The following is a 10,677-nucleotide window of genomic DNA, read 5'->3' as shown; positions in this document are numbered from 1 at the left end:
GTGAAATAAAAAAACATTTCTGGAAAGAAAAAGACCGATCGTTAAAAAAAAAAACTCCAGTGCACAGGGTTCAACTACGATAGGATTCAACTACGATTCACTCTAGCTAGTTCGATGTCAGGTTACACGAGCCACCTGGAACCAAAGGCGCCACCAGTGCGGCACGCCCACACGTGTAACCCTGTGCGGCCGCCGGCCGCGTGCTCCTGCTCGCACCGCATGCACGGTAAAACCCGTCGATCTCAGCGTCAGCGAGGCAAGCCTATTGAGTCTGAGATACAATAGCTAAGAAGAAACCTATCGAAATGGCAACCACCAACACGAAAAAGATGAGCATGAAGCTCCTGGTGGACACCAAGGCGCAGCGCGTGCTGCTCGCGGAGGCGAGCAAGGACGTGGTCGACTTCCTCTTCTCCCTGCTCGCCCTGCCCCTGGGCGCCGCCGTGAAGCTGCTCCGGAAGGATCCTTCCATGTTCGGCAGCGTCAGCGACATCTACGCCAGCGTCGAGACGCTCGACGCCGCCTACGTCCTCTCCGGCGCGTCCAAGGACGCCCTCCTCGCGCCCTCGCCTGCCGTCAGCGCTGGCGCCATCTCCATCCTGGGCTTGCCGGAGCCGGCGGTGTTCTTCTTCGCGTGCAAGCACGAATGCCGCGGCAAGGACGGCTGCTACCTGACGGACATGCCCGGAGTCAAGTGCCCGGGCTGCGGCAGGGAGATGCAAGCGAAATCCCGGTTCGTGACGACGCCCGCGCAGCAGAGGAAGTTCTTCAAGCCCAGGCCGTGGTGGTGCGACGACCGCGTGGTGACGGACGTGAGCGGCATTCCGTGCCCGTGCAGGTATGCGTGCGGCCAAAAGATGGAGGATCAGTGCCAGTACGTTCCTCACGCCCAGGCGGTGGTGCCGCGCGGAGGGTTCGTGCAGGGCATCGTGAGGTACACGGTGACGGACAGCCTCGCCGTCGCGCCCATGTCGTCCAGCGTCGCGCTGCTCAGCACCTTCGCCGCCCTGGACCTGGGCGCGATCCAGGAGAGGACCGTGCAGCTCGGCCACACCGAGGTACTTCTTGCATGGGCATGTTTTTCTTTCTCTCTTTTGTGTTTGTTTCTTGCTGAATTGCTGACTGCAATGCACTGCAGGGTTTGGAAATTCTGAGGGCATCGCTGCAGTCCAGGACTGTCCTGACTGATGTTTTCCTCGGCAAGGAGAAGCCCCGCGACACTGCCTGAGACTCAGATCTCGCATGCATTGACATGAATGTTGTTCTGGCATGGAAGATGTAAGTAGCTGGATGAATATCCATCTAGCCCTAGCTTAGTTAACTACTGTAGCCTGTAGGTTGGTAGTAGTAGTGCGTCTTTAGTTTGTGATCCGTGTTCCTAGTTAAATGTGCATCTGTGTGTGCGGCTGTGCGCACATCCTAGCTGTGACTGTATCTGCTCTTTTGTAACCTTGTGAAATATTCCTTTTTCTTAAGAGATGAATCTGTTGGATGTTTGGAAAAAGAAAAGGCAGTCCTCTTTTAAACAGAAGCTACAACTGTAGAAGGGAGATCAGAACGAAAGGGATGTCAAACAGGAAAAACACACCACATCAGGCCTTGTTACAAAAGAGGACAAATGGGCAAAACTAATGACAGGGAATAAATGGGAAATGTTCATCCCACCTTCCCAAATTCTTGTCAAGAGAAAAGACGAACACAAATCAGAGAGAAAATCTAACCAAAAATGTTTGGCAGCAGGGCTTTTACTTTCTCATGTTTCAGTCAAGGTACATATAAATAAATTCAAAATGAACATGACAGTTACGGCAACTTGCGGTATTCAACGAACATTTACTTCAGCATATATTCTGCAAGCGATATGCCCGATGTATTTTACAAGTAAAAGGGAGTAACTTGCAATCAAGGAATGATCACAGGAATCCAAAGCTGATGAAGTTGAGACCATTCTTGCATAAGCACGATTTAGTATATCAGAAAGGCTTGTTGTTCAAAAAATAAGTATATCAGAAAGGCTATAATGTGAGAAGAAGAGAGCAGGCCAACTATTACATAAGGAATGATCAAGGAAGGCAAAGCTGATTTAGTTGAGAACATTCCTGCATAAGCATGACATTTGCATTTCGGTTTCTACATCCTGAAGCGCATACATTTTCTGAACAAGTGATCAGAAAAGGATAACTGATCCCTGCATTTCTTCTAAAAAATGAACTATACATACAATCTTTGCTAGAAGCAACAAGATAACACTGTATGGATATGAAACCGAAAGGTTCCGATCTAGGAGTAAATGTACTTACAGAGTAGGATTACAGGTCAAAGTTAAAAAAGGAATTCAGAAATCTCTGAAGCTCATCTTAGGGTCATCATGTCTTCCCCTACCCCGTCTGCCTCTCCCTCGGCCTCTACCCCTACCTCTGCCTCTGCCTCTCCGCATGAAGAATGACTTCCCATGCTTCATCTCAACGAGCGAATGTAACAGCTCATCACACAAGATGCAACCCTCATGCAAAGTAGCTCCATCTTCAAGAGGGGTAGCTTTCTTGTTGAAGTCAACTTCGATGATAGTTGACTCACACGTCGGGCACTTCTTATCTGTGGTGGTGATTCTGTGAGCGGCATGTGGGAGCAACACGACGCAGTTACACGTGTTGCAGAGAAGCCGCCATTTCGGTGCACTGACTGGATCAAGAATTAGTGTACCGCTACACTCTGGACAAGCACAGACTCCTTGAGTGATCATTGATTGTTTGCATGTCGGGTGTGGGCAAAGGAAGCACGGCATGCCAGCCCCTTTCCCAACCTTGCCAGTATCATCAAGCTTGAGTGCCCCGAAAAGTTTGTCGATGCCTTCGAATGGAGGACTATTGTAGCAACAGGGGCATAGTGGAAAAGATTTTGCATCAGGGCCCACCATCGAGAACAGAAGCAACTCAAAACCATCAAGGGGGCAAATAATTTCCTTGTAAAGCTGAAAAGGATAGTATAATTAATCACCAGGTATAAGTGAACTGACCCTCGGCAGGCAAAGAATATCATGCGTTTTTATGATTGATCATTGATGATAGCACAAAAGTCAATGCAGTAACTATGTTCAACACAAAAGTGGTGAACATAAAATAAAGCACAGCAAATCGTATAGAATAGAATAGATATACAAAGGAAGAAAAGAAACAAATGATGGCAATGAATCACAGCAAACACACAAGATCAACCCGTCTATAATTGACTGACAACAAAATATCTATCAAGGCACATGAATTGCATGATTCTGTCTATAATATGGTCTTGGCATGATTCTGTATTTGTGGACATATCCATAAAATAACGAACACATAATTACCCAGAAACAGTGAAAGAGAATTTAGTAAAGTAACCACCTTAATGGAACCATTCTGGGGAAGATAATAGACCTCCTCACAAGTTACACAATACATCCTCATTGGCTGAGTGGAAATGTATTTCATATACCGACCACATTTTCCGCACTTGCTCAATAGACGCCCAGAGTCTGCCAGAGGTGAAAATTGCGCTTCAAACAAAGCATCCATGTTTTCAATCTGCAAGCAACACAGTTAGTTCATTATAAGCAACTAGAAGAAAATGATATTTCAATCACAGAATAAACTAGAAGAAAACCATCCATGTCAATCATGCACACTGAATAGTTCAATAGTCCATTGTGAAGATGGATGTACTTTAAACCATTTACTAGGAATACTAGAAAATTGACAGAACATCATACGTTGCACTTGTGCTTTAACTAAAATTTGCTAGCATTTTTTAGGATGGCTTTAACGATTTGTTAACTACTGATTTACAAATGCAAATGTATAAGTAAAACAAGAAAATCCAACACACGGGGAAGTGGATCATTTGCCACTCCAACGGTTGGCACTTGTCAATGAGTTGTCATTTCCATTGTAACTGAGGTTTTGTTACTCCAAAGACCAAAATTACTCTTATGGCGGCAATAGTGGCAACGTTAATTGCCAATTCTTATGGCGGCAAATGACTGACCTGATTTAACAATACACCACATGTAAACCCTAACGCACTTGACAAGACATCAAAGCCTCAGAGATTATTAACACAATAGACTACCTTCTTCACAAAATAAGAGTACTTTCTCATAAACTGTTGAAGAACATGCTGAACAACTTGAAGATGGTCCGCTTTGCCTTTTGCAATTAGAGTAATCTGTTGCTCAATAAAGCTTCGGATATCTGGCAAGCAGAGATCAGCATCAATACACTGATATCCTCTTATCAGGGTAGTTCCCAGGGCTGTAGGTACTAATCTTCTTCCAGAATTTACCTTCAACAAAGATAGGTAGCTGCATTTAGGCAATTGGGCATTTAGATATTTAAGCAGGCATGCGGGCATCTACACACTAAAAATGTCTAGATACATCCATTTTGGGGCAATTATTTTGAACTGGAGGGAGTACATAAGATGTCAAAACTCTGGATAGAAAAGACCTCAAACCTGGACATAATTACGCTCGGAAATGTTGTTTATATGCACAGGAATTGATGCGTCTGTGCCTATGCCATTCTTCTCCATGAGAGAAATCAACTCACTCTCGCTAAGATAATCAGGAGCTGTGGTGCTTCCCTTAGAGAAGAATAAATACTTGTCAGCAATCCACATCCAAATAAACGCAAGCTCAGGTGATGTGAGCAAACTCATAAGCCTTACCTCATGTATGTCAACCTTATGAATGCTAATTGTGTCTCCTTTTTTGAACGTTGGAAGAATATTCTCACCCACAGCAAGCCATGGCATAATAGATGTAAAACCTTTGGACGTGACTCGGTGACCAACACAACGGAAAATCTCTCCACCTGAAGTGAACTCAACTGCAGTCCTGCAAACCATTTTTTCCAGAAAGGAATTGACATGTTCACATTCCAAAAGAATAAGACATAAATTTAGATAACAGGATCAGGAATAATGCATGTGATGGCCAATGGGACAACAATACAAGTAATTTAGCATCAAATTCAGACACGGGCATCGTGAACTACCTTGTATATTTACAATCAGGACTGACAGTGCCAATAAAATGCTGGCATATGTACTGGTACAGCCTCCATGCATCAGTTTCCAAAGCTTCTTCTGGTGCTAATCTCATTGGAGTAATTGGGGGATGATCCCCAACATCATGACCTTGACGAGGCTTAACAAAACCAGCATCCAATGCCCGGACGTTATTGGGCCACAAAGGATTATGTGCTAGTGCAGACAGTACACTTTTAAAATCAAATGACGCAGGATAGGCAGTGCTCTCTGTACGAGGATAACTGTACAAAGATAGTAATTAGAACTTCAGCAGGAAATTGGAAAAACAAAAATTATCATCAACTATAAATCACACCTGTGTATGCAACTTTCAGTAGTGGTAAAAAAGTGTTTGTAACTCAGATGGCAATCTACACTCATAAGTCGTAAGTCATAACTACAAAAGGCTGACTATAGATTTTACACAATTTTCAGATGAAATTTAAAACATTATCCCCTGTACTACATAGGGCATCATAGAGTAGTGCAAGGTAACCCTTAAATGACGCATAACATAAAATAAAACAATGTCACAGCATATGAACTCGATATACGCAGAAAGTTCATGCAGGAACAGTGCGGCCTTACTAATATGAGTTAATTTAACAATTTCATGCCAACTTCAAATTAACTAACATTTTCCATAAAAAAGGGAGACCCATTTCTGAAACCTGATGTATCCTTGAATGTAAAGTCGTTCGGCCAAGTGCATGGCTGTCTGGGGTCCAATGCCTAACGCACTTGATGCAACCTGGGAGCAGTGCAATATTCAGTACACTAAAATATGCAATTCATTTAACTAAAGGAAGAAACCCTATCTAATTAGCGTATCCTAGAAGCCCTTTTATACCCAAATGGATGCCCTTGTCCACATTATGATTAGTATAACTCAGGTCATATCCAACAGCAGATCTTGGTACTACATTCCATTTAATGTCATCGTAATATACAAAATATTTTAACCATATACATTAATATAAATTGCAATATCAACATTAAGGTCCAAACAGAAGTGAGCAATGGACCATTTACAGCTAAACACAAAGTGGACTTTATAGGCACTAGGCAACGAAGTGAAATGGCAGCCCATACAAGCATCATTATCCAATTAAGTTGTAGCTTAAACAAGGAAAAAAGCTGCCCATCTTAGAGCTATGTCACCTTTAGCAAATTCACTGTATTAAGACCAGATGGGCGGGCTTTGCACTCTTCCTTCACTGATATATCTGTTATTTTTAGAGCTCCATCACTGGCTACCATCTTTTGGAACATTACAGTGACCTACGAAGTTGAGTGACGAACACATCAAGAATACTTCGAAGGATAAACTCAAATCACTAAGGTATGGGGATCTTACATCAAAATCAAAAAGTTTCTTCCTGTCCCATTCTAGCTGTATTTCATCACCGTCTTTGATAATGTAAGTTCTCAAAGACCAGAATTTCTCTGGTTTGAATGTGTTAATTTGCTGATAACGCTGTACACAGAATCCAAGTGTAGGTGTTTGACAGGGACCATACCTAATTTAGAAGAAGAAAAATTAAATCATAAGACCAAATTCTGCAGGAGATACTTAAAACATGGATTCATCAAAGCCTTTAGCAACAGAAAAGTGAATAGTGGTAGAAATTCGAATGTCTCCATTAAATCCAGATGAATCATTCAAACACGAAAAGCATAAACATGGCACTCCAACATGAAAGAACCAGTCAAGGCATACTTACATTACTTGCGCTATCAAATTTATGGAAAGTATCAAAAGCAGAACATTTGAGAAGGTGGTTACAAAGATCAAGAGATTGAACGAAAGGAACTTCCCAGAGAAGGTGATAAACATTGACATTACAGATAGATACAAATATTGCAATGGATATTTGAAGAATATAGATGGTATTTTCTTGTCCGAAAAATAATTTAATATGCAATTGATCAACAAAGTAGTATAGCGAAAAGGGAGATAGAGAACTCACGAAATAACTCTTGAGTCAAGATTCCCGTATTTTCCTTGAAAATATCTGGTCTGAAATCGAGTAAACGCTACTCCTACTTTCAAGTCTATTTCTTGTCGAGCCTCCACTGACAGTGCCTCGTCTTTGTTTGGCAAGACAAGATTATCCATAGCATTCGATATGTCTTTCTCAGTAACAGATGAAAATTTAGCTCGAAATATTCTTCTGCCCACCTCATTTTCAGGAATCCCGGTGCAACTAATTACTGGAACATACGATTAGCATTGTTATTACATTGCTCAGACTAAGAGAGAATGAGCAAGCTGGGTATATGGAAGTAATGAATGAGAAGTTCTCATATAAATTATTAGTTAGTGAAAAGTAAAATCTCATGTACACCAAATTATTGCAAAGGATTAAACAGAATTGTAGATGTTCCTCAGTGGAAAGCAAAAATATGTATAGCTTCTAAAAATTCAAAGGAATCTAATTAATCCAGCTGTGAACATAGTCCAGAATTCCAGATAGCAATTTGCGATCTGACATTCTCTGTACCTTCGTCAAGTTGTTTGAAATTACTATTCTATATCTTTATAGACTACATATCATAGAAAAGCGAACTTCACGTAGAGCTCTTTGTACACTGCACAAATTTCTAGAACATAAGTAGATATGATAACAGGCACATATATCCCAGAACAGGATATTATACCTTCAAAACATATGTTTTCTCCTTCTCGATCACAGTCAAGCCAAAGTATCAAATAGGTGCAGCCTCGAGCTTCCTGGGCTAGATGCCTTTGGATATGAACCTTCAAGAGATACATAGGTCAGTTCTTTATTTAGACATGGCAACCCTTGAGACATGGTGGTGCTTGTATGTAATTGTCATAAAACCTAAGGATAGGCATTTCAGTATTTCACTTGATTTCACCAACCATTTCCTTTAAGCGCTACAGTTGGGAGTTCTTTTGCAGTAGGACAGGAAATTTGTCGGTTTAGATTCTTGAAAGTAGAAACTATGTCGAAAAGCCAAGTCACTTATAGAGAAAAGATGAAATAGAATGTCCGAGAGTCAGCTAAACTTGGCAGTAGATCTACGATTGTACCATCTACAGATGAAGTAGAACTCATGTATGAATGTGCAATATATACGTAGAACTGACTGAAGTTGTTCTTACATGATTGGTTTTGTTTGACTACTCCCGGGTCCTGTTGTTAACTGAGTTGTATTCGCTAATTAGAGTTTTAGAGGAATGCATTACCTTTGGGTTGCACTCAGATCTCAGGACTGGAGCATTAAAAAGGTCCATGGGATCAGTCCCTTCCCAGTTCTGATATGCAGGTGGAAAATCAACACTGCAGAAGACAAGACATTGAGTAAAAAATGCACATAAAAGATCTTACTGTCCAAGGTAATTAGTACTGTAGTGGGCAACTGCAATGTTGATTCAGCTGAAGTGGAATAATTACTTTTTATTTATTTATTTAAGGAATCAACTCTGCAGATATGCGGTGGTCCACCATGTATTCATGTCTGTAAGTATCAAGACTGATATGAAGAAAGCGTACGCACATGCATTCAAATGCATTGCGCAGGTCATAACTGGCATGGACTAGAACTACTGCATCAAGTGATGCTACTGTAACCAAAGTTCTTGAAAGAACTGAAGGAGAAATGCAGGACCTGAAGACATGCCCGATGACTGATGTCACTCTGAAAGATGCATGAGATCCCTGAAACATCCCATCAAACTCGTGGACATCGGTACTTCCCTTGCGTGTAGACATCTGCCCAAATGTGACAATTTTGAGATGCGCAGTGAAAGCGAAATGTTACATCACCGAATAGTTAGTACTTGCTTTGGAGCCACCATGATACAGCCCACATATGCAGCGTGGCAGGAGCTACCCGAAATGCGCATAGCCCCTTCATGCCCGAAGTGATGATCGCCTCACTACAGATTTATTTATTTTGGCCCAAGTTCGATTCATTTTGCAGAATGAGAGCATTAAGAGGCATAATTTCCCGTGACAGCGCAACTGCAACCAATCCTATCAGCTCTATAGCGTACCCTGAATCTCACTAGCTATTAGCTGGCCATAGTGCTAGTATCATAGGTAGTATCATGCATCCTAGGCCCACAAAAATGATGATGTGGCATCTAATTAATGAGGAGAGATAGGATTAGAGTAACATATGTAGATACTGTATCATAGCGCACATTACGAGAAAAATAAATACCAAATAGATCTTGTACATAGATTTACATTGGGATTCTACAAAATAATAAATTTACAAGTTTATGATACTACACTATAATACCACACACTATAGAGATAGTATCATAGACAAGTATCATATGCATGATACTAGTATATGATGCTATGCACTATGACCAGCCTTACTCTACGGAGACAATGACCTCTAACAGTGTCAACGACCTCATCAAAATACTCCGAAGTCCAAACACCGAGCCATTACAACCTACAACTAGCGTTCGTGGTGGTGGGGGGAAACCTGCGCTTCTGTGAACCAAAAACTTGCCGCTGGGGCTCGCCCCCAAGACACTGTCGTCGAATTCGAGTCAAAACTACCGCCAAATCTGGCCCCAGGAAGCGAAAATATCCTTGGTCGCGAGAGGATTCGGCGCGGGGGAGAGGGAGGGAGGGAGACTTACGCGGCCGCCGGAGAGGGCGGAGGCGATGGAGAGCGCGATGCTTGGCTTCTCCGCCACCTGCATAGACGGCAGTCCGAGCGTGAGAAGGTTTGGTCGCCATCAATGACGGCGCCGCTGTAAGCCGGGCGGCGGCGGCGGCGGGCACTTACCATTAAAACCCTGGGCGCCATGGGGAGGGAGCAAGAGGAGGACGCAGCGCAGCAGAGGGGTTCGGGCCTTGAGTGGATCTGTGCGTGTCATACTCACACCCGGTGGTGTGGTTGCGTTCGGCGAAATGTTTTTTCATAAGAAAAACTCGAAATGAGTTCAACTTTAAATTAATAAAACCATTAACAGCCTCGGATTATAACAACACGTCTACATGGCAAACAGCAAAAACAAAAGAAAAAGTAGGAAAACCATCTAAAGATACAAGCAAAGGTGTGAAAAGATAAAGACAAAGTTGAGAAAGAGAGCAAGGAGATCATGCCTAAGCTTCGATCTACTAGAACTTTACAAGAAGTTCAAGTCTTCAACTAAACAGTGGGAGCTCGACTTAAACATTCAAGCACCAAGGCGCCACATCGATGAACTCCACCAGATCAGATAGGCACCTCTCCACATCTTGGCACGCAGAGGATCACCAACGGCCCGGACACCAGCTAACTGGACTAGTGAGAAGACAAAACTCCAGGTTCAAAGGGAAAAACTTAATGACTACCTTTCCATGAAGGGAAACGGCCCTCGCGCGCGTCGTCGTTGTCAGCACGGGACATGGTCGTGCATAGCTTTCGAGGAAGCTCCGACACCCACACCAATAAACACCTATGTCTTTGCCCTAGCAATCGAGCTGTCAATTGGCTGGTGAAAACACCGGTAACCCCCTGTGGCAGGTACCGACTCCGACTACCGCATGTGCTCAGGAGTGGTTAGACAATCCGAAAAGCAAACCGTTTAGAAGAAGTCGAGCCAAATTGGAGCAATTCATTGCTGAACGGGTAGTT

At 42.8% G+C, this 10,677-nt stretch overlaps 1 protein-coding gene across 2 annotated transcripts; it reads right to left on the bottom strand.

Moving 5' to 3' along the window:
- Positions 1–2,100: 2,100 nt before the first annotated feature.
- LOC124653636 (DNA topoisomerase 3-beta) lies at positions 2,101–9,915 on the bottom strand. Of its 2 annotated transcripts, XM_047192703.1 has the most exons (16): positions 9,844–9,915; positions 9,695–9,751; positions 8,701–8,804; positions 8,279–8,372; positions 7,726–7,825; positions 7,035–7,278; positions 6,422–6,584; positions 6,226–6,345; positions 5,701–5,815; positions 5,381–5,435; positions 5,031–5,306; positions 4,702–4,870; positions 4,489–4,617; positions 4,105–4,317; positions 3,381–3,560; positions 2,101–2,971 (listed from the first exon to the last, which is right to left on the bottom strand). In XM_047192703.1, exons 1-16 carry the CDS (start codon positions 9,862–9,864, stop codon positions 2,336–2,338), a joined length of 2,676 nt encoding a protein of 891 aa, XP_047048659.1. In that variant the 5' UTR covers positions 9,865–9,915; the 3' UTR covers positions 2,101–2,335. The 2 variants fall into 2 exon arrangements, with proteins under 2 accessions (XP_047048659.1, XP_047048660.1); XM_047192704.1 differs by lacking the exon at positions 5,381–5,435 and having other exon boundaries at positions 5,736–5,815; positions 9,844–9,914.
- Positions 9,916–10,677: the final 762 nt, after the last annotated feature.

Source organism: Lolium rigidum, chromosome 5 (assembly GCF_022539505.1).
Source record: "Lolium rigidum isolate FL_2022 chromosome 5, APGP_CSIRO_Lrig_0.1, whole genome shotgun sequence".
NCBI lineage: Eukaryota > Viridiplantae > Streptophyta > Magnoliopsida > Poales > Poaceae > Lolium > Lolium rigidum.
Note: the sequence above shows the minus strand (reverse complement) of the source record. Positions and strands in the feature narration are given on the sequence as shown.